The sequence below is a fragment of the Cinclus cinclus genome, chromosome 29, assembly GCF_963662255.1.
Source record: "Cinclus cinclus chromosome 29, bCinCin1.1, whole genome shotgun sequence".
Lineage (NCBI taxonomy): Eukaryota > Metazoa > Chordata > Aves > Passeriformes > Cinclidae > Cinclus > Cinclus cinclus.
Window position 1 is genome coordinate 200,920 of NC_085074.1, and position 22,531 is coordinate 223,450.

The window sequence follows — 22,531 nt, forward strand, 5'->3', positions numbered from 1 at the left end:
CAGCCCTGGGGGTGTGGGGCTACCCCATGGTATGGACTGTCTTGGTGGTCCAGGGTTGTATCTGTGATATTTGGGGCCACTGCATGGGTTTGGGATCACCCTGTGACATGGAGGCACCCAGGATCTAGGGAACATCTCAGGGTGCTGGGGTAACTCCTGGGCATCCAGGACAACCTGGAGGGACTGGATCACCACAGGCTGTGGGGCCAACCTGGGGGGCTGCAACTACCAAGGCATCTTGGTGTCCTCACAAAGCACAGGGTCACCCCATGGCTGGGGGGTGCACATTGAGGAGCTGGGGACACAGGGAGTGTCTGTGTCACCCCAAGGGTCAAAGCATCCAGCAGTGCTGCTCCTGGATCCATGGGTGGCACTAGGATCCCCACAGCTCATTGCAGGAGGGGACAGGAATCCCTCTGCTCTGCCTGGCTGCAGCCCTCAGCCAGCAGGATCCCCTTTATTTTGATTGGCTGCAGCCAGCAGCACCAGAGCTTCTGTGCTCATTGGCCCTGGCCAAAAGTGCATTTCTTTGTGGTCTGATTGGCCACAGCCCTCAGCCAGCGGGATTCCCTGTGTTGTGATTGGCTCGCACCAGAAAAACATCCTTGAGCTCTGACTGGTGGCAGCCCTCAGAGAACTGCAGTCTCTCTGTTCTAATTGGCCGGGGGCAAACAGAAGAGATTCCCTGCACACCAATTGGCTGGTATTAAAGGGGAAAAAGGTGTGGGATTCACTGGAACTGAAGAATGGATTTCCTGTCCTCAGCTGGGACAGTGCCAATGCCATGTGTTGGGGACAGTGAGGATGATCCCAAGCCCATGGCAGTGCTGGTGGCAAGTGGGTGACAAGTGACAGCGCCAAGTGCAGGGACAGATGCAGTGCCAGGCATGGGGACTTGCTGATGCACAGCGAGGGGATAGTGACAGTCAGGACCACCCAGGTGTGTGGAGGGAACCACTCACTCCAAGCCACATGGGACACCCCCCCACACTACTGCTGGCACTTTTGGTGTCACCTTGGCCCTGCTGGAGACAGGCTGGGCCAGACTGTCCCCTGCCAGTGCCTGATGCCATCTGCCCTTGTCACCGTGTCCCCCCAGGGCAGACAAACAAGACTCGTGGAGCCAGAGGAGGGACTTTATTGTAGGGGAGTTGGATAGCTGGGCTGCAGGGGCATCAGGGCTGGAGGGGTGTAGGGGTTTGGAGGGCACTTGGGGCTGTGCCTGTGGAGAAATCAGTGAGGGGTGAGTTGGGGGCCAGCAGAAGCAGCTTCTTTAGCCTTTCCCCTGCTTCTTTAGGGTGACCTGGCTCACCCCCACCTACAGAGCTGCAGCAGGGATAGTTCAGAAGTCCCAAGCACACTCCCACCCCTCTGGCAGATGTGGGGTGCAGGATGTGGGGTGGAAAGTGTGAGGCGCAGAGGGGGAATATGGGATCAGGATGTGGGGTGCAGGACAGAGGGTTCAGGATCAGGATGCAGGGTTCAGGACACAGTGCAGGATTGGGACATGAGGTGCAGCACATTTGGTGAAGGATCAGGATATGGATGCAGGATGTGGGCTCAGCATCAGGATGCAAGACTGTGCAGGACAGGGGGTGTGGGATTGCAATGCAGGGTGCAGGACACGGGGTGCAGGATGCGGGATGTAGGATCAAGATGTGGGGTGCAGGACACGGGGTATGGGATACGGATGCAGGATGTGGAGCACAGGACACAGGATGCAGGATGCAGAGTGCAAGATCAGGGGATGTAGAATCAGGATACAGCTGGGCACTGACTGTGCTCAAGACCGGCAGAAGCCCATGGCAGTGCAGATGTCCCGGGGCATGTTTCCATTCTGCAGCCCCTCAGTGATCTGGTCCTGGTACTTGTTCATGAGCTGCTGGCACACCTTGCCCATGGGCCGGCCCAGTAGTCGGCAGCCCTTCCGCAATGCTGCTGCCACCGCCGCCTGCCAAAGCCACCACAGGTCAGGGGGCCACAGGGAGAGGGCCCCCAGCCCAGCCCCCCAGCCCCTCATCACCCCTCACCTCATCAGGGTTGTCACCTGCCAGCACCTTTATCTTCTTCAGGGCCCTGGTGCACTGGCTGCACTTAATCCCTCTGCCCTGTGCCATGCTGTCCCCATCAGCCACATTCCCCTGTGAAAACACAAAGACCATCAGGGCCACCTGGATCCCTGGGTGGCCCTGGCAGTACTTGGGAGTGGGGCGCTCACCAGGGCCAGGCTGTCCCAGAGGTCCCAGCACTGCTGCTCCCAGCCGCAACGTGTGGCCACAGCCATGTCCCAGCACCAGGACATCGGATCACCGTGGCAGGGTGGGGGGACCGCAGCCTGTGCTGCTGCACAGAGAAAGGACAGTAAGCGTGGCTGCAGGTTGGGTGCCCATCACTGAGGTTCCATGGGGCCCTGGAGGTGCCCAGACCCCTAAACCACCAGCCCTAGGTATTCAGCCCCATCTCCACCATCCCTCTTGCCTGAACTCACATCCTTCTGTTCTCAATCTTCCTAGGTCCCCATGCAGATCCTGTCCCCAAATGTCCCCAGGCACCGGTCCCAACATGGGCACCCTGCCCATCATCCCTGGCTCCTCAGGCAAACCCCATCCCTGCCACCTCCAGGCGCTTGTTCCTATAAAACCCGATCCCCGCAACTCCCAACAACCAGACCTCCTGCCTGTCCCCTTGTCCTCCTTCCCACATCCCTGAGTGCCTGTCCCCACACAGACCCCATCTCTGTCACACACAGGTCCTCACACAGCCCCCAGCCCCCCAAGCTCAATCATCCAGGCTCCTATCCCCATTGTCCCCATGTGTCTCCTCTCCCCTCCCGCTCGGGGTGACTATCACCCCCTGGGAGGCAGGAGAGTCCCCATTACCTCCCAGCAGCAGCAGCAGCACTAGGAAGGTGGCAGCCATGGTGAGCCCAGTGAGCCGGTGACAGCAGGTGACTGACAGTGGGTGACTGCGTCCTGACACCTTTTATAGAGGAGCTGCATGCTGCGGGGGTGGGGGACCAAAACCCCAAAACTCCTTGAAACAGAACACGACTACTTCCCAGGCCCCTTCCTGCCTCACAGCTCCACCCCCGCAGGAAGGGGATACGGGGGGCCTCGGGGCGGGGCCATGGGGGAGCTCAGCAGCCCCCAACCTCCCCAGCCTCGTCCTCTCAGGGAAGCTGCCCCTAAGTGCCCCAGACTGTGAGGCGAAGAGGGAGTGGCCGGACTCCCAAGGGCTCTGGAGGGTCTATCCCGAGATCGGGAAGGTCTATCCCGGGGGCCTCTTTGGACCGTTCCGGGCTCTGGGGAGACCAAGGGCTTGGGCCTAGTGTCCCCCCGGGTCAGCGCTGTTGTCCTCTCCGGGGTCGGTGATGGTGTTCCCTTCCCACAGGGGTTCCGCGGGGCCCCGGGGTAGATCCCGACGTCTCGCTCTCCCGCGGGGTCGGTCCCCGTCCCCTCCATGCCTCCTCCGAGTTCCCTGCGCGGGACTCTCGCACCACCTCCGCCCGCAGCGGTTGCCATGACGATTCTGACCTCACTTCCACCGTGCGGTCACACAAGTTCCGGGTTGGCGGTGCTCGCGCTTTTTCCCGCCGCAGCCCCACCCTGATGGTGGGGTCCGGTGTCGACGGTGCCCCTCGGCCTCCGACTCCTCCCCCTGTACGTGACCTGCACGGACCCCGGGCAGCGGTCGACGGGGTGTCCCCGTTCCGGAGTGGGGGAGATCCCGGTTGGGGGGCCTGAGGGGTCCCTGTGAGCCTGACGGGGTTTGGGGCGTTAGGGTTGGAGGTTTGGGGAGGCGCTCTTGTGTCCTCGGGGATGTTTGGGGGGGTCCAGTGCCGCGGGGAGGAGGAGTGTCCCAGAGGGAGTGTGTTGGGGGCCACTCTTGCCTCGGATATCCGGGGGTCTATGCAGGGCCTGGGTCCATTTGGGGGAGGTGGGTCCTGGGGGAATCTGATGGCCAAGGTGTATTTTGTGGAGACTTCAGGGGGGGACTTTTGGAGAGGGTGGGATGGTGCAGTCACCGGGATGATTTTGGGGATACCCTGGGTTAGGAGGAGAGGGGAGGAAGGGAGGCTGAGGTGGTGCATGTGCAGAGTGAGAGTCAGACCCGAACGTGGTTTGTGTTTTGGGGGTGTAGAAGATCATTTTCAGGGGGACTGTTGTGTGTTGGGATGACAGTGATGGCCAGGTAGGAGCCAGGACCCTTAATTCTCCAGTTTATTTTCCAGACCCAGTGTTAGACCCCCACGTCCTACACCATGTTTTCGGAACAGGCAGCCCCCATGGCACAGGGGCTGCTGGCCCCTCCCTCGGCCGAGCCCCCCACCTTCCCCAGGGTGCCTGGGTCAGGATACTCGGACTGCTCACAGCCCTTCCAGCTGGGCGAGCGTGGCTTCTCCCGGCAGTACGCCCACATATACGCCGTGCGCCTTGCTGGGATGCGACCAGGCCTGGAGCGGCGCGCACGGAGCCGGTGGGGTGAGCCCAGGGGAATCTTCCCCGTTACCAGGAAAAACACTGAGGGGATGCAGCGTGTCTAGGGGTAGGAACAAAGCTGGGGGAGGGCTGGAACACCAGGAGCAGCTGGGCGGCCTCAGCCTGGAGAAAAATGAGGTTCAGGGAGGACCTTCTGGCTCTGCACAACTTCTTGGCAGGAGGGTGCAGCCAGCAGGGGATCTGGCTCTGCTCCCAGGAAACAAGGGACAGGACAAGAGGACGCAACCTCAAGTTGCACCAGGAGAGGTTCTGATTGGGTATTGGGTAAATTCCTTCATGGAAAGGGCTGTCCAGGCCTGGCACAGACTGTCCAAGGCAGTGCTGGAATCCCCATCCCTGTGGGGAAATAACGGCTGTGTGGATGTGGCACTTGGGAACATATGTTAGTGGTGACCTTGACAAGAAACATCTGTGGAGCTGCCTTCAGATTTTATGTATGTTTTTGACCAGATTTATATCTGGAGTCCAGAAGTGAGTGAGTGTTCGCATCTTCAGGTAGGATGTACCCTGCAGGCATCCTTGGGGGCCAGATCCATCTCTGTTGGGGGTAGTCCATCCCTGCCAGGCTGGGATCCACCCACAACCTTCCTGCAACCTGAGCAGCTTCAGTGTACCCATTTCTGCCAGTCTCCAGCCTTGACAGGGGATGTGCAGCAGAGCCCAGCTGAAACAGCTCAGCCCATCAGCTCTGGGAGGCACAGTAGTAATGGGATAATTTGCAGCAGGATTATGTGTTAGTTCTGCTGCAGCTCCCACCTGGAGTTATGACCTTGGGACAAACTGCATTCCCCATCACAGATAGAAGTGGGGGATGTGGGCAGGGAGAACACAGTTGTCTTTGTCACATCGCCCCACACACTTTTGGGACCAGGAGTTGAGTGCAAGGTTTGTCAGGTTGGGGCTGGACAGCCTGGGCCAGGAAGTGGGGCTTAGGGGGGTGAGAGGTGCTGGTTGTACTGGGGGGAAGGGAGGGAGCTGTTTCCTGGCTGGGGGGTTGTGGTTCTGCGGGTGGGACCCTCGTGCTCAGAGTTTCCATCCGCGGGATGAAGCAATGCTGGTGCTGCTGGGGTTCTGCCCCCCTCCCCCCCCCCAGCCTGGGCATGGGCTGTAATCGAATTTCCTTTGGCTTTGCCCTTCTATGGGCAAAAACCCCTTTCAGTGGACGCTTTTGGGCCGGATGTGTGTTCTTGTACTCTCCCCAGCCCTGTCAGCTGTGTGGAAGCAAAGCCAGTGCTTGTCTCATGGCGGATGTCATTCCTTGGTTGGCCACCCTGGAGTTTGCCAAGTGTGACAGGACCCCGTGGTTTGTACAGCTCCACCTCCTGAAGTCCTGGGATGGGACCAGATTTTGGGGGTTGTCGCCTGGCAGGAAGTGCCTGCAGGCAAAAATATGGAAAGTACAACTCCCTCCCCCCCGAACACACATTCTGGGGAGTTTGAGCCAAAAATAAGAAACTTCAACAGGACTGTTTTTGTTCTGACTCAGAGGATTTGCGTTCCTGGGCTCAGGAATCCATGTTTCCAGCATGGGGTCCCAGGGATGGCAGCAGAGTGCTCTCCCTGGGACAAGAGGCACGTTCAGCAGCACATGATGAGCAAAGTGAGATTTTTGGGAGGAGAAATGTCACCCAGAAAGGCTGAGGAGCTGGCACAGGCAGTGTTGTTTCAGGAGAGGAGACTAGGAGCGGGTTCCTTGCTCTCCTCCAGGCCTGGGGCTCAGGATAGACTTCACAGCCTGATTTAAATGGGGAATGACAGTCCCACAGCCACATACTGAATGAGAGGACACACGCTGGGTGGGGCTGAAGCACCTGTGGGTCCCTGGGGATGGTATAAGAAGTTTTGGGCTCACCTTGTGGTGAGGGAGATATTTGCTCCTCAGCCATAAAGTGAATGCAGCTGGGGCTGTGATGGTTCTTGCAGCTCCTGAGGTTCTCCCAGCCTGTATCCCCTGTGGATCCTGCCTAAAGCCCGGGGACCTGTCAGCATACCAGGATCTTCTCTGGATGTGATGGGGATCCTGAATCCCAGCAAGGATCTGGGGCAGAGGATCTGGCCCTGGCAGAGATCAGGCTTGGGGGTGTTGAGTGATCTGCCTGTCAGCTCTGAGTAGGATGTTTGTTCGGGTTTTTGATTGAAGAGCAGGAACCATGCCCAAGAGCAGGAACACTGCATTTTGGACCCTTCCTGGACAGAGCTGTAACTGGAAGCTAAATACAGCGTCATGACCCAGCTTTCCCCCCAGCACAGAGGAAATGCTTGCAGGCTCTGGAATGCTCCTCAGCCCCATCTGGCCTGCACATGTCTGTTAGGCGCCGTGCCTCGAGGAAAAGCAGGAAGCTTCCCAACATTCCCCAGCACTTCTTGCTGGCCTCAATGCTGGGGCCCTTCAGCTACCCCTGCCAGCCCTGCTCTGTGCCCACCATCACATTGAGGGCCACTTACCCACGTCTCTCCACAGGGAATGACATTGCGCTGCGGAAGCTCTCGGAGCTGCAGGCAGGAGAGAAGTGCTGCGTGGTGGGGACACTCTTCAAGGCCATGCAGCTCCAGCCCTCCATCCTGCAGGAGATCAGTGAAGAGGTAATGGGGTTACCCCCTCCTCCTCCGCCTCTTCCACGCAGCTCAGGGGGTTTTCCCAGTACACCTGAGAGCTCAGCTGGGTTTCCATAGTTTTCCTGTGTTCTTTGTAGCCAGGGAACTGGCTGAGATTTGAGCAGGATCACCTGTGCCCAGCCTGTCTCTAGATGCTACCTTGGTGCCACCTCTTGGTGCCTGTGTTTGTGTTCCTTATGAAGTCATGGAAACACAGAATGGGTTGGGTTGGAAGAGACCTTAAAGCTCATCCCTGGGCTGGGATACCTTCCACTAGCCCAGGTTGCTCCAAGCCCCATCCAGCCTGGCCTTGAAAATTTCCAGGGATCCAGAGGCAGCCCCAGCTTCTCTGAGCAACCTGTGGCAGGGCCTGACCACCCTCACAGGCTATTTCTTCCTAATATCCAATCTAAACCCACCCTTTGTCCATCTTTCCCCCTCCCCACTTGCCACCACTCTTGCTCAGTGAAACTGGCCCATCTAGCGGGGTCCAGCTGCCAGGGTCCCCAGCTGGGGTGTTCGCTGTACTGGTGATGAGGCTGGGAAGGGTCTTTGGGGGCTGCTGATCCTTGCTGAGTCTGTCAGAGCTGTCCCTGTGCCCTTGCAGCACAACCTCGTGCCTCAGCCACCTCTGCCCAAGTACATCCAACCCTCTGATGAGCTGATCCTGGAGGACGAGCTGCAGCGGATCAAGCTGGAAGGAGCCATTGATGTGCAGAGGCTGGTGACAGGTAAGGGACAGTGGTGGCTCTGTAGTGGCAGTCACCCTGCAGGGGCTTGCCAGGGCTGACCTGACCAGGCCTGCTTTGCCGTAGGGACCATCTTGGCTGTATATGGCTGTGAGCAGGATGATGGCAGATTCCTGGTGGAGGATCATTGCTTCGCTGACTTGCCACCCCCGCTGCCCTGGAATGGGCCCAGCTCTGACCAGTGAGTCAGCAGCAGCAGGGCTGGGATTGGCCCTGTGACCCTGATGTGTCTCTGAGCCCCTTGTGCCAAGAGGACTGGCAGGGGGTCCAGGTCCCCTGCCCCAGCTCTCTGAAGCCTCTAAGTTTGTGAGTGTGGCACACTGCCTGAGCCTCTCCATCCATCCATCCAGGTTTGTGCTGCTGGCCTCAGGACTGGGGCTGGGCAGTGTGAGTGGCGAGGCCCTGCTGAGCACTCAGCTGCTAGTGGATGTGGTGACAGGGCAGCTGGGTGCAGAGGGTGAGCAGAGCTGTGCTGCCCACATCACTCGTGTCATTCTGGCTGGGAATCTGCTGAGCCAGAACACACAGAGCCGAGACACTATCAACAAGGTACGGCAAGGGTCTGTGGCTTCAGTGCTCCTGGGGTGCTGGGAGGGTGGGGGGCACAGAGGGGGAGTGCAGGGTTGTCCCTCACTGTCTTCCTGCTCATCCAGGCCAAATACTTGACCAAGAAGACACAGGCTGCAAGTGTGGAGGCTGTGAAGATGCTGGATGAGATCCTGCTGCAGCTCTGTGTGAGTGCTCAGGGTTGGCAGGGGAATCGGGTTCCTTTGGGGGAGGGAGCCTTGTTCCTGAGAGGGGAATCTGGAGTGCAGGGTGGCAAAACCCCCTTCCCCAGCATCCAGCTTCCCTTTGAGCACCCCACATGGGGAGGCAGATCACAGCCCAGCTCCAAATCCTTCTGGGATCTGGACTCTTGTGAAGCCAAGCAGGGGTCCTGGGGGAAAGGAGCAGCAGTGGCACTAGGACTTTGCTCAGAGTCCCCTAGGAGGGCACTTTGGCCACCTGGTTGATCCTCACTCTACCTACAGACTTCTGTGCCTGTGGACGTGATGCCCGGCGAGTTTGACCCCACCAACTACACGATGCCACAGCAGCCCCTGCACCGCTGCATGCTGCCCCTGGCCAGTGTCTACGCCACTCTGCACCTCGTCACCAACCCTTACCAGGCCAGCCTGGACGGTGTCAGGTAAACAAACCTGGTGCACTACCAGCTCTGGTGACTGTCAATGGCATGGGACCATGGGATGGGTCCCAGCATGTCCAGCATCTAAAGCTCCCCTTCTTTACACCCCATAATGTAGGTTTTTGGGGACATCAGGACAAAACATCAGTGATATCTTCAAATACAGCAGCATGGATGACTACCTGGAGATCCTGGAGTGGACACTGCTGGCAGGACACATCAGCCCCACGGCCCCAGACACCCTGGGTATGGTGAGGGCTGGGGGATTGTTTAATGGGGGGACTTTTCCAGGGGCTCCTCCGCTAATTCCCATCTTCCCCAGGCTGTTACCCGTTCTACAAATCTGACCCGTTTATTCTCACTGAGTGCCCTCACGTCTACTTCTGCGGCAATGCGCCCCACTTCCAGTCCAAGCTGCTCCAAGGTGAGTCTTGCAGCACACCCCGATTCTTGCAGGGGCTGGGAACCTGTGCCAGGGGCTGCCAGGGTCTCCTCTGCTTGACACCCACCTGTGTTTGCAGGGAAGGAGGGGCAGCGGGTGCTGTTGGTGACGGTGCCAGACTTCAGTGCCACACAGACTGCCTGCCTTGTCAACCTGCGCAACCTCACCTGCCAGCCCATCACCTTCTCTGGCTTTGGGGCTGACAGTGATGACAGGGACATGGAAGTTGGACACTGACCACAGGGAGGGCACAGACTTCTCAAGCCCTCACCCCTCAAGGGGTCCTTTCACCCACTGCCTTTGTCTGTCCTCTGGGAGGGTGACAGAGCTGGGGAAGCACTTGGAGGGACAAGATGTTCATACCAATATAACTTCATTTATTTGTGTAACAAAAACTGTATGGAGGGGAGAAAGGCTGTGCCTGCCTCCATGGGCCCTGCCCAGGAGAGCAGTACCACTCCTGCCACCCCACTGGAACACGGACAGTGGATGTAGCATGTCCCTGACAGCACTCAGATGTTGGCAACAATGCCCACAGCCCTTGGAAGCAGCAAGGTGTGGGGCTGGAGCCCATCTAGAACAGCTGCCTGGGCTCAGAGAAGATGTTGGTAGCGGATGCCAAAGCATCCAACCATAGCTTGAAGCAGAGTGAGGGGTGAAGTGTCCCTAGTCCCCAAAGTTCACGGTGTAGGTTTCTGCTGTAGTGAGAGGCTGTGCTGTCCCCGTGTGCAACTCCCAGCCCTCTGTCTCTGTCACCAGCTCAGTGACCACCTCAGTCTCAGTGTCCATTTCCCAGGTGCCAGCAGTGGGTGGCTCCTGACTCCTGGCTGTATAGGCTGTGCTGCTGAAGGGGAAGGGCAGGGCAGCGGTGGACAGTAGGGCTGTGGGGCTGCTGGTGGCCGTGGTGGCATTGAGGCGCCGCAGCCGCATCTGCTCCCGCAGTCGCATGCGGTGCCGCAGGCGCAGCCGCAGGCGCTCACGGGGTGTCATGGCCCGGCCAGGCACCACACGGCGGATTGGCCGGTTTCCATTCATGGCCATGATCTCCCGGATGCGCTTCCAGTTGGAGCGGGACAGGATGAAGTTGCACTGGGTGGCCCCGATGTCATAGAGGACGTGGCAAGTCTTGACACTGGGGTTGTAGCCCTCAGCCCGTGCCAACACACGGTACTCGCCCGGGTTCAGGATGCGCCAGTAGTCCCCACCACTGGCTGCAGACAAGGGGCAGCAGGATTGGGGTGAGGGCAGCATAGTGCTACCAGTACCCTGCCAGCACCTCACAGTACCTACCTGTCCTGACATTGTGGTTGATGCCCCCCACCACAATGGTGGCATTGGCAATGGGCTCTCCCTGCTGGTCTGTTACCACACCCTTGATTCCTCGGTGGATCTGGGTGAGGAAAAGGGATGAGTGGAACTGTGTGGGGCAGGTGGAGCAGCTGTGGCCATGTCCCAGTACACACCTGCTCCATAAAGGTTAGCAGAGACTCCTTGTTGTTCTCCCACTCCTGCTGCAGCTCACTTTCATGGGGGAACTTGTCACAGCCCAGGTAAATGGAGAGCTCCAGGCAGTTGGTGTGGAGGTAGCTGAAGTCATTCATACCTGCAAGAGCAGAGAAACACCCACCCAGCTGCTTGCTCACATGACAGTGGCCAGAGTATGGGGTAGCCAAGCCACTGGCCCAAACTTACTGCCAGCCCGGGGGTGCCGCTTGGCACCCTGCACGATGCCCATGCCATCGGTTACGTCCTGTGCATGGCAGCCCCCACGGAAGGTCTCAGTCATGGTGAGGTGTGCTGAGGCATAGGAAATGGCGAGCCAGCGAAACACATCGTGGTCAGGTGTCTCCTGCAGCTCAGGGTGCTCATCCTCATAGTCCAGGGGACGAGGGGGGACTGCCAGCGTTGGGGGACTGGGCCGCACTGCGTCAAAAGGGAAGGACACCAGCTTCTCCCCACCCTGCAAGTTGGCTCCCAGTACAAAGGGGTTCTTGTCCATCCACGCCATGACAGCCCGTGTCTCCACTGCTACCTGTGAGACAGGCACAGGGCATGAGGTTTCACCCTTTGCCACCCTCTCCACACACCTGTGTCCTGTGCCGCACTCACCGCCGCATTTTCGGACAGGTAGTGTTCCGGGATGGGGATATGGTGGTTGGGGAACTGGTGGGGCACCAGCCGCCTCTCCTCCGCCGCCCACAGCGCTGAGGCGAGGTCAGGGAAGTTCTCAAAGAGGTCAAAGCCTTCCTCTGTCCAATGGCCTAGTGCCCAGTTGCCCAGTTCAGAGCCCTGCAGGCAGCCCAGGACACTGGTGAGTCCAGGGGGGGTTGCATCCCATCACCCATGTCCCATCCCACTGCTCCAGGTCCCACCCGCTTCTCTGACACATCTCAGGTGCCCAGCTTGGAGCCCTGAGGCCAGCTCAGGGCAGTGGTGAGCTGTGGGAGGGGGCTGCATCCTACTGTTTTGCCATCCCATCCCACTGCCCCACAGCCCACCCCAACACCCCACATCCTATCCCACTGTTCCACTGTCCTCTCTCACTGCCTCATGGCCCATCCCACACTGCTGCCCCCTCACCGCCTCATGGGCCAGCTCGTAGCCATCGGGGTTGAGAGATGGGATGAGGTGGATGCGGGTGTCGGTGACCAGGCCCCGCACGCGGGGGTTCCCATCTCGGTACTCCTTGCACAGGAACTGCAGCAGCAGCAACAGCAGCTCCCGGCCCAGTGCCTCGTTCCCGTGCAGCCCCGCCGTGTACCGGAACTCGGGCTCACCTGGAGGCAGGGACCAAGGAGGGTCAGTAAACACCCAGGACCTTGGCTGGGGGCCCCCAGACCCTCATATCTCCCTCACCTGTCTCATGTTCGCCTGGGTTGTCAGAGACCTCCATGGCATAGATCTTCAGCCCCCGTGAACTCTTGCCAATGTTGTAGATGCGGGTGATGGTGGGACACTCTTCATTTACCACCTTCATCAGCTGCAGGGTGGGGAGAGATGGGGACAGTGCTTGAGGGGATGAGCCCACACCCTGCAGAGAATCCAATGCCCAAGGAGGATCCCTCCCTATGAAGATGTTCACCACCACTGAAGTGCCCACAACCACAGAGAATGCCATGCCCCAAAGATGTGCCCACCACCAGAGGCGTCCACTCCTCATGGAGGATCCCACCCCACAGAGGATCCCACCACCATGAAGGATCCTACAACCATGAGTGTTATAACCCCACAGAAGATGCCACTGAATGGATTTGTTGACACAGTATTCCATCCCCGAGAGAGGACCCCACCCCCTGCTGGATCTGCCCCCCCTCAGCAGTGCCCACCTGCCTCATGTCCTTGTAGGAGTGGTGTCGGAAGTCCAGGTTGTCTGTGGAGGTCACCTCGTTCTGCTGGGTGTGGTAGCTGCTGATAGCTGTGGAGGGGACAGGGACACAGCAGTAGGGGATGGGATGGCTGCAGAGATCCCACCCCCCATGGCCTCCACCCTACTTCAGGGAGACTGTTACCAGAGAGGTGGCACCCCAGGACCTCCAGGCGCAGGCACAGACTCCCATTCCAGCGCTGGGGGTAGATGCGGATATACCGAGCCACCACTGGCTCAGGGAACTCACTCAGCACTGGTGTGTCCTTGTCCACATTGCCGTAAAACATCTGCCGAGGAGGGAGAGATGCACCCAAGATGCTTCCTGTTGTTCCCATGTCACGCGCCCAGAACAGGTCCTCACCATCTCCTCATAGCCATTGCTGTACATCACCCAGTGCTGGCTGTCATTGCTGAAGCCCACATAGAAGCTGGTGACAAAGTCGTCACTGTGGGAGGACAAGGACAGGTTGGGACAGGGGTCCCCACGCTGCTCCCCTGCCCCACGTCCCTGTCTCCACCCCCACGTTCCCATACTGGATCTGGGAGTCGCGCCCCTGGGTGATGACACCGGTGAACATAGTGATGCGGCGGGTGTCCACCTCGAGCCAGTGTGCCCGGCTGTCATCCTCAGCACACCATGCCCCATCAAAGAAATCATCCTCGTTGGTGCCTGCCTGGGGAGCAGTGAGCAGGATATGGGTGGGGGTAACCCCATGGCCTGTGGGGTGGCTGCTAGGGGTGACCCTCACCTGCATGTTGAGGCGGCCACGCTGGGCACCCAGCCCATGACGCAGCATGGAGGAGGCCAGGATCTGGTCATCTTCAATGCGATGGGACTCCAGCCCAATTGGGGGACACCCTGAGGAGAGCAGGGAGTAGGGGGTGATGGGCCTCCACCCCCCAGCAGGGTGTCCCTGTCACCCCAGGAATGGGGACACTCACTTTTCTTCTCTGCTGGAGGAGCACATTCCTCCTCATCTGGATCCCACTTCTTTCCTCCTGGTTTTTTGGGTTTTCCTGGGAAAGGAAAAGGCACAGTGAGGGGGGCAAGAGCAGGGACAGGTGTGAGGGGACAGGAATGGGGGCTGGCACCCACCTCTGCGCTCCTGGCCCTTCTCCTCTGCCCAGCGCTCCTCCTCCTCTTTCTCTTTCTTGGGCTTCACTGTTGATGAGGTGATAGCCACCCCAGGGACGTGACACCAGTCCCAGGAACATGCCACCCACCCCAAGAATGTGCCATTGATTCTAGGGGTGTGAACCCATCCTGGGAACATGCCACCTCCCTGGGGTTGTGACACTCACCATGGAGACATGTGCCACCATCCCTGAAGTTATGACACCCACCCTGGTGATGTGACATCCACTCCAGGGAGGTGACACTCACCATGCAGATATGTCACCTATCCCAGGGACATGCCGCTGGCAATGTGACGTGTGACCAACCCTGGTGATGTGGCACCCGCTGTGGGGATTTGACAACCACTGTGGGGATGGGACCCAGCTCAGGGATATGCCACCCTCCCTGTGGCTCTGCCATCGACCCTGGGGTACACATGCCCACTATGGGCATATGCCTGCCCCACCCCCACCCCGGGCCCTGCCCACCCTCACCAGCCCCCTCCACTCCCTCTCACAGGGTCTGATTTTCTCCTCGTCTGTCTCCATCCTGTCCTCTTTGTCCAGGTGTTTGTGGGGTTTTGTCAGTGGGGGTAGCCCGTAGGTCCCTGGGAGGCACAGGGTGGGGGGCTGGGACAACCTTCTGAAGACGGGAGGGGCAGGGATGATTGGAGGTGCTGGGTGCCTCGTCTTTCTCGGTTCATCACTCACAGTCATCATAGTCAGGTGGCTTGAAGCCCTCGCCATAGTCCCCTTCAGTCACCGGGCCAGGCAAGGGGGGCTGTGGAAGTGGCTGCAGGGGTGGCTCCTCCGGCTCTGCTGGGGGGAGGGGGGGAAAGGACTGTGCTGGAGATGGGGAGGCAATGAGGGGGTCCCCATGTCCCTGCAGCATGCCCTCTGTCCCCTATGGGGTCAGCATGCCCCTCTGGAACCCAGATTTCCTTTTCAGGTTCCCATGTACCGTGAAGTCCCCATGTCCCCACCAGACCCCTCTGTATCCTACTGGGGTGCCCGTGCCCCTAGGAGATCCCCACACTTCTAGTGTATCCCCAAGAGTCCCACATGTTCCGATGGGAGCTCCATGTCCCTACAGGGTTCTCCATGCCCTCACAAGGTCCCCCTGTCCCTGCAGGGTTCTTTGTGTCCCTACAGGACCCCTCTACCTCCCACAGGACCCCGTGCCACCACGAGATCCCCACACCCCTACAGGGCCCCTGCACACCTTATGCTGTTCCCATGTTCACCCCAGCTCCAGGCTACCCCAAAATGCGGCTTCCCTGGGTTCCCAAGGCTGGGGACTGTCCCCCAACCTCACCCTGAGTGATGCCAGGCCCCCATGTCCCCATCTTGCCACGTACGTGTCTCCTCAGGCTGGGGCCAGACCCGCTCAGGTCTCTTCCTGCTTGGGGGCTTGGGGGGCTTCTGCTGCCACCGGGTGTACTCAACTGGGGACACAGAGGGTGGATTTGTGGTGAGAGCGGGGTGGACATACTCTCCATCCTCTGCTGCAGTCCAGGGGCCCTGGTGGCTGCCCCACCCACACCCCAGCACCGTACAATCTTCATAGTCCTCCCGCTCCAGCTGCTCATTGTAGTCCAGAGTCGGGGGTTCCGGCTCCTCGGGGACCTCTATGGAGAAGGGACACATGAAGAAGGGGCACAGACTGGCACTGGGGTGCAGGCAGAGGACAACAGGGAGCAGGGAGGTGGCACTTGAGAATAGAAAGGAGGCCTGATATAAGAGTGATGGCCCTGGGGCACATAGGAGGTGACACTTGGGAGGGGGAATTAGTCCAGAGTGCAGTGGGGTGCAGGGAAGTGACACCAGGGAGGAGCGAGGTGGTCCTGGCATGCAAGGTGATGGCACTGGGATGCAGGGAGATAGTGTTGGGACACAGGAAGGTGACAGGGGTGCAGGAAGGTGGCATTTGGAAACAAGGAGGGGGCCCATGTTACAGGAACATGGTCCTAGGGAGCTGAGACATGGCACTGGGGTGCAGGAAAGTGATATTTGGGGACAGGGAGGTGGTCCCAAGACACAAGGAGATAGCCCCAAGGTGCAGAGGAGTGTCCCCAAGACACACCCCCCAAGGGTGGTGGCCCTGGGGAACTGGGCACTCACCTGGCTGGGGCTCAGGGTTCCAGCCCTCCCAGCCCAGTTCCCAGCGCTCATTTGGTGGCTCTTCTAGCTCTCCTGGGGACAGAGACAGAGTGAGGGGCTGGCATGGCTTCCCCAAGCCCCTGTCCTGGCCTCCCCTAGCTCCACAGTGGGAAGAAAATCCCATGGGAAAGAAAGTGGCGGGACAGAGGGGAAATTCAACGGGACAAAGCCCAGCCAGCTGTAGGGTGCTGCCAAGGCTGCTGAGCAGGATGTGGGGTGATGCTCTGCTGTGCTGAGACCACCCATCCCAACCCCACTAGTGGCAAGTTGGGTGTCCCCAAAACTCACCCTGGACACCTCCATCTTCCTCTTCCTTCTCCTCCTTGTTGTGTGACGGCTCCCGAAACTTGGGTGTTTCTTCATCCTCCTTGCCCTGTGAGGGGTGCAGGGTTGGAGGGGGTTCAGTGGCGGGGCTTGGTGGCACTGGTGGCTTCTTGCCAGAGGGCTTGGTGGCCTTGGTTATCTTCTCCTTGGGCTTTTTGAAGCCTTTTGAGGGTTTTTCAGAGCCTTTTGGAGGTTTTTCAGAGCCTTTTAGTGGCTTCTCCTTGGATTTCTTGGGGGGGTTGTTCTTGTCCCGGTCCTTGTCCTTATCCTTCTTTGGGCCCCGGGCTCTCTCCTTGGGCTTCTTAGGGCGTTTTTCCTTCTTCCCTTTCCTGGGTTTCTCAGGCTCCATCAACGACTCTGGAGAGCCTGAGGGGACAGAAGGGGGGGGGGGGGGGGGGGGGGGGGGCAGCCACCCCGAGGTCGGGTGGGCGTGGCAGGGCCGGGTTGGGGGGGTCCCCCCATCCCGCCACCCCCGTTCCCCGTGGGATCCTAGTGCCGATCACTCACCAGTGCCGGTGCCGATGCTGAGGTGAGTGCCGAAGCCCAGCTCAGTGCCCTCCCGGTCCCCGCCGTCCTCGGTTCCAAGGAAGCCCCGCAGAAACTCCTCGATCTCGGCGTCGGTGAGCGCGGGGGTGCCCGGAGCTGCCCCCGGTGCCGGTACCGGCAGCAGCAGCAGCAGCGCGGCCGTCAGCAGGAGGCAGGAGGGGGGCTGCCCCGCCGGTACCATCGCGCTCCCCACCGACCCCGCTCCCCGAGAGTCCCGAGAGCCCCGGACGGGCGGGCTGGGGGCGGTGCTGCAGCCGAGGGCGGGATCCGCTCGGCACCGAGGTGGCACTAGCGCTCAATGGGACCGGGACGGCACTGAACGGGACGGGCAGCGACACTATGACTGTCGCCGGCCCTGTAGTGACTGCACAGGGGCCAGGACTGCTGGGTACCCGCACTGACACTGCGCGGGACTGGCGCTGCCTGGCACCGTCACTGGCAGTGGCACCGGGACTAGCACCGGGACTGGCAGTGGCACTGCCGGGGATCCGCGCCGCGCAAGCACCCGCACCTGCACTGTCACCGGGGCTGGCATTGGCACCGACCCTGTGCCACCACACCAACCCCACCTGTGCCCCACGTGCCGTGTAGGGCCTGGGCTCAGGGCTGGCATTAGCCCGGGCGCTGGCACTGCCCCGCAGCAGCGGCACCTACACCGCACTCCCTAGCACAGGCGGGCACATGGCACACGCCGGTACCCCCTGTACCCCCGGCACCCCCGCGGCTGCAGCACACACAGGCACAGCGCCTCACACCCCAGCGCTGCGCCACACGGGGACCGGGCACACACCCACTGCATCCGTGACACCGCGGGCACAGCACACACAAACCACCTCACTGGAGCAGCACACGGACATGCTGCTCGTGTTAGGACACTGAATGCGGGACATACATAGCCCACAGAACATGCACTGCACATGCACACAGAATACACACACATGGGTCGCACACCACACCATGGACCTGGAACTCAGAACACACATGGTACACACACACTGAACATGAGACCCTGTACACGCATGGCAGCGCCTTGGGCTGGCCACACACGGAGGAAGCACATACTGGGGATGCAGTGCACACGCTCTGCGCACACTACACACGCATTACCCGTGTGATCCGCCCGAGACCCCGCTTGCAGGGTTGAGGTTCAGGCTGGGGCTGGTGCCCCCTGGGGGGTGCAGGGGGTGATGCTGGGGGTGCACTGGGTGTCCCCCACCCGCCCGGGCCCTGCAGGCTCCCTGGGCCGCAGTGGCAGCAGGGCCACGTGGCAGCTCAGGCAGCCCGCGATCGTCACATGCGTGACCACCCCCCCCCACCCCGCTTCGTCACACACGGCCCCCCGTGCCCCCCCCAGCCATGACTCACTGTCCAGCAATGCTGGGGCCTGCCGGGAGTTGGGGAGCCCCACCTGCTTTCCCAGTGTCTCCCAGTGCAGCCCAGTGACTTGCCAGTGCCTTCCCAGTGCCTCTGCTGCAACCCCTACTCCACCTCACACAGCCCCCAGGAATGCCCCCCCTTCCAGTTCCACTCTCACTACCACTACAGTCTCCCCAGCCTGTCATGGCTCCCGCAGCACAGCCCCGAGTAGAATTCCCCTCCCTCCCCTCACTATAGTCTTCCCCTAGTACAGCCCTCTCATTCCCAGTACAAATCCCCCCACCAGTAACAGCTCCCAGTATAGCCCCCCCAATCCCAGTCCCCTGTAGACGACCCAGTACAGTCCCTCAGCCACTACAGCCCCCTTCCAGTTCAGCTCCACCCCCATACAGCCCACCCACTACAGCTCCCAGTATAATCTTCACGTCCAGTATAGTACCCCCCTTCCCAATTACGATGCCACCTTACCCGGACCTCCAGAGCTGCCCCAGCCCCTGGCAGGGGGGCAGAGGCCTGGGACCCTAGGGTGAATGGCCCACACGTGGCACAGAAGGGATGGGGCTGCTGGGAGGGGTGGGTGGTCCTGGAAAGGGTAGGTCCCAGTAGGATGGGGTAGGGTGTCATCAGGGTGGGGGGGGTCCCATGAGGGTCCCGGCGGGATGGGGATCCCAGAGTGGGTCCAGGAGGATGGATGTCCCAGCAATGGGGTCGGGGGTTCCCCTGAGAGTGTGGTGGTCCAACAGCATTGAGGAGGTGTTCAGGAGGAGGGAGTTCCTCAGGAGGGTACGCGGAATTGTGGAGGGTCCACCAGTGTGAAGACGGATCCCAGTGGGGTGGAGGTCCCATCAAGATGTGGAGGCAGGGAGGGTGTCCCATGAAGAAGGGGTCTCCAGGAGGGTGCGAGTCTCAGGAGGGTGGGGGTCCCAGGGCTCAGTAACACCCCCCCCCCCCCCACCTCCAGTGCGAGGGGCCGCACCCGAGGCCACATTTTCCCTCCGGGGCATCCCAGCCCTGGCGCCCCCCCATTCCCCGCCCTCACTCGCCATCCTTGTCCCCACCTTTTCCTGCGCCTGAGTCACTCCAGGCGCCTTCCGACTGGTGGATCGTCCGCAGCATCGGACGGAGCCGGGCGCTGTCGGGGCATCTCTTGGGGATCCGTTCGTCCGTCGGAGGCCCGTCCGTCGCTCTCTCGGAGGGAGGCGCTGTCGGGTTGTCCGTCTGTCCGTCATGGGCTGTACTCCTCGCGGGTCTGTCTTGGGAGCATCCCGCCCCCGTGGGGTCTGTCTGTCTGACGGGGTGCCCATCTACCCTTCTAGCTGTATGTCAGGACACCTCTGGCTGTTGGGGTATCTGTCCTTTTTCCTAGGTGTCCATTTATTGGGTTGTCTGTCTGTCCACGGAAGTCTCCCCCTACCCATAGGTGTCCATCTGTATGTAGGGGTGTCTGTCCATCCTCTGGGTGTCTGTCTGCCCACTGGGGTGTCCATCTACCTCATGTGGTGTCCATGTGTGCATTCAGGTGTTTGTCTGTCCTTCTAGGTGTCCATCTGGGCATCCAGTTGCCCTTCTGGATGTCTGTCTATCAGGGAGTCTTCTTGTTCTTCCGGTGTCCGTTGGGCATCCATCTGTCTTTCTGGGTATTAATCTGTCTGCTGGGGTGACCTTGACTTCCCTCCTGGCTCTCCATCCTTTGCAACCATCTCACGGTGTCTCCCCATCCACAGGTCTATCTGGCCATCCATCTCTCTGTCCCCACAGCCCTACCACCATGCACACCACTCTTCCCAAAAGGTACGCCCTCCCCACTCCCCCCCATGCCCCTGATTGCTCCCATCTGACCCCACCCACCACCCCACAGTGGTTCCCCTTTCGGCCCTGGTGCCACCAGCCTGGGGCTGCACTCTGGCAGGTGGAGCAGCCAGTGGAGGTCCTCGAGGCCACCATGGGCGTTTTTGTTTTCTTTTCGGGGAACATTTACCTGGTTCTGCACAATGGGCTGGAGGTGCAAGCCCACTTCACCTGTGGGTGGGTAAGCACGGGGGGATGGAGTGGTTGTGTGATGGTGCAGGCCAGGTGGGGGTGGGTGCTCACCTGGCTCCCTCAGGCCAGGACTCCTTGCACGATGAGCAGGGCACCTGCGTCCTCCTCTCCACCCAACTGAGCTCACTGCTGGGCAAGCACCCTGTCACCCACCACAAGGTGCAGGGCAATGAGTCCAACCTCTTCATGGACTGCTTCCCCCGCAGCCTCACCTACCAGGTATGGAGGTCCCCAGGGATGCTCGGGATGTTCCCAGTACTGAGCATTCCCACCAGGCTCCCAGCACGCCAGAGGGGTGCCCAGCATCACCCCTAGACTCTCTGCGCCCTCAGCACTCTGCTTCATCCTCGCTGAGCATGATGGCGCCCCTGGGGTGCTGGTCACTCCCAGAAGTGGCCACTGGGGCATTTCCCTAGCCATAGGGATGCTGGGTGGTTGGCATGTTTGTTCATCCATTGGAGTGTCCCTCTTCCCATCATGGCATCTCCTTCAGGTTCAGCTCCAGTGGCTGCTCCATCCCCAGCCTGGGTGAGGTGGGCTGAGGGCCACCATAGGGCAGTTCCATCACCACTGTCCCCCTCCCTGTCCCCAGACCTTCATCAATGTCCTGGAGCGTAGCAGGACACAGGAGCTGGCTGCTGCCCTCTGGGACAGTGAGCAGGGTGGCAAAGCATGCCTGGAGATTGTGGCTGATGGCAAGGAGCCACCCGAGATGGTCCAGGTATGTCCCCACTTGGCAGAGAGGGGCATGTGTGTGTCCCTGGGGTGGCTCTGTGACCCCCCAGTCTCATCTCCCAGCAGGTACTGGGACCCAAGCTCCCCTTGCAGGAGGGCAGCCCTGAGGAGGACGTGGTGGCTGACCAGAGCAACAGGGGCGCGGGATGTCCTCTACAAGAGAACGACACAGCAGGACACCATAATGGTACCAGGGCTGGGCATGCCATGTCCATGTCACCATGGTGGGCATAGGAGGTACATGAGGCTGGGCACAGACAAGGTACACCATGATTGCCCCCAAGAGTACATGAGGTTGGACATGGCCCAGGGACGCTCTGGTGACCCTTAGGAAAGCCACACAGAGCTGAGCATGGCCAGGAGATACCACAGAGCCCCTGGAGCAGGCAAGGATGAGCACTGCCAGAGTGGCTCAATGCAAGGGAGAGGACACTGGGCTGGAGAGGCCTCAGGCGACCCCGCAGTGAGGTCCCCTCCATGGGCAGGTGTCAGATGCAACAGGGTGCATGGACCTGACCAAGGTGGCCATGAGCCTGTTCTGCCCTGATGACTGCTTTGTGTTGGACAGTGCTGCTGGTGGGATGGTCTTCGTCTGGAAAGTTGCCCAGGGATGGGGACAGAGGGTGACACAGAGATAGGGACTGTCCCCAGAGTGGCTCTGTCATCCCCCTCTGCAAGGTACAAGGCCAACAAGGGGGAACACTAGGTGACTCTGAGGGTGGCTGAGGAGGTGATCGCTCACATGGGCCACCCACCTGAGACACAGGTGGGGTGAGGTGGGGAGGGGTGCCCAAGGGCTGGCATGGGAGCCATCACCTCCTCCTGATCCCTGTCCCCTACCTGTCCCTGTCCCCACAGGTGGAAATCCTGTCCTAGGGCCATGAGACACCCTTCTTCAAGCAGTTCTTCACCAGCTGGAAATGAGCAGCAGGGGCCCATGGGGGCCTGACGCAGGGTGTGACCAGGCTTGTGCAGCTGTAATCAGCTTCCAGCAATGGCTATGCTCTGTTCAGCTTGTCCCTGCCACCATGCCATCCCTGTCCCTGTGCCTTTGCCCATCCCATCCCCATGCTGTTGGCATTCACATCCTTGTGCATCACATCCTTGACATACCATACCAAGCCTATGCCATCTCTACTGCTGTGATGTCCCTGTGTCTTTGCCTGCACTATGCCCATGCCAGGCTCACCTCCATGTCATGCCCAAGACCTATTCCTGTGCCATTCCCATGCCCACACCATGCCCGAGCTCCTGCCCTCTCTGACAGCTCCATCCCCATGCTACCCCAATCTCCTCAGCATACCCAAACCCACCTCATTCTTGCCCTTATGCCATCCCCTCATCCCAATTCCTTTGCCAACCCCATGCTCATCTCTGTCCCCATACCATCCCAAG

General features: G+C 60.2%; 4 protein-coding genes across 6 annotated transcripts; 2 read left to right on the top strand and 2 right to left on the bottom strand.

Moving 5' to 3' along the window:
• Positions 1 to 1,118: 1,118 nt before the first annotated feature.
• On the bottom strand, positions 1,119 to 3,009 carry LOC134054647 (saposin-C-like). 2 transcript variants are annotated; one of them, XM_062510534.1, is made up of 4 exons: positions 2,880 to 3,009; positions 2,219 to 2,343; positions 2,031 to 2,141; positions 1,119 to 1,951 (listed from the first exon to the last, which is right to left on the bottom strand). In XM_062510534.1, the coding sequence occupies exons 1-4, from the start codon at positions 2,917 to 2,919 to the stop codon at positions 1,784 to 1,786; spliced, it is 444 nt and encodes a 147-aa protein (XP_062366518.1). In that variant the 5' UTR covers positions 2,920 to 3,009; the 3' UTR covers positions 1,119 to 1,783. The 2 variants fall into 2 exon arrangements, with proteins under 2 accessions (XP_062366518.1, XP_062366519.1); XM_062510535.1 differs by having other exon boundaries at positions 2,219 to 2,340; positions 2,880 to 2,941.
• A 594-nt stretch (positions 3,010 to 3,603) lies between these two features.
• POLD2 (DNA polymerase delta 2, accessory subunit) lies at positions 3,604 to 9,859 on the top strand. Of its 2 annotated transcripts, XM_062510497.1 has the most exons (11): positions 3,604 to 3,659; positions 4,220 to 4,481; positions 6,961 to 7,082; positions 7,702 to 7,825; positions 7,910 to 8,024; positions 8,194 to 8,392; positions 8,497 to 8,577; positions 8,875 to 9,032; positions 9,148 to 9,275; positions 9,352 to 9,453; positions 9,551 to 9,859. In XM_062510497.1, exons 2-11 carry the CDS (start codon positions 4,262 to 4,264, stop codon positions 9,706 to 9,708), a joined length of 1,407 nt encoding a protein of 468 aa, XP_062366481.1. In that variant the 5' UTR covers positions 3,604 to 3,659; positions 4,220 to 4,261; the 3' UTR covers positions 9,709 to 9,859. The 2 variants fall into 2 exon arrangements, with proteins under 2 accessions (XP_062366481.1, XP_062366480.1); XM_062510496.1 differs by lacking the exon at positions 3,604 to 3,659 and having other exon boundaries at positions 4,066 to 4,481.
• A 278-nt stretch (positions 9,860 to 10,137) lies between these two features.
• Positions 10,138 to 17,204, bottom strand: AEBP1 (AE binding protein 1). Its single transcript, XM_062510480.1, has 21 exons — positions 16,946 to 17,204; positions 16,403 to 16,804; positions 16,076 to 16,147; positions 15,511 to 15,582; positions 15,313 to 15,399; positions 14,666 to 14,770; positions 14,473 to 14,562; positions 13,935 to 14,000; positions 13,781 to 13,855; positions 13,588 to 13,697; positions 13,373 to 13,512; positions 13,200 to 13,284; positions 12,981 to 13,125; positions 12,798 to 12,886; positions 12,328 to 12,451; positions 12,052 to 12,248; positions 11,581 to 11,760; positions 11,164 to 11,503; positions 10,935 to 11,074; positions 10,762 to 10,861; positions 10,138 to 10,682 (listed from the first exon to the last, which is right to left on the bottom strand). The coding sequence occupies exons 1-21, from the start codon at positions 17,163 to 17,165 to the stop codon at positions 10,138 to 10,140; spliced, it is 3,384 nt and encodes a 1,127-aa protein (XP_062366464.1). The 5' UTR covers positions 17,166 to 17,204.
• Positions 17,205 to 20,129: 2,925 nt separating this feature from the next.
• Positions 20,130 to 22,060, top strand: CAPG (capping actin protein, gelsolin like). Its single transcript, XM_062510437.1, is given in 11 exon segments — positions 20,130 to 20,152; positions 20,220 to 20,260; positions 20,263 to 20,373; positions 20,376 to 20,390; positions 20,466 to 20,620; positions 20,994 to 21,122; positions 21,203 to 21,284; positions 21,394 to 21,398; positions 21,622 to 21,759; positions 21,822 to 21,902; positions 21,995 to 22,060. Coding segments are annotated over 11 exon segments (846 nt in total).
• Positions 22,061 to 22,531: the final 471 nt, after the last annotated feature.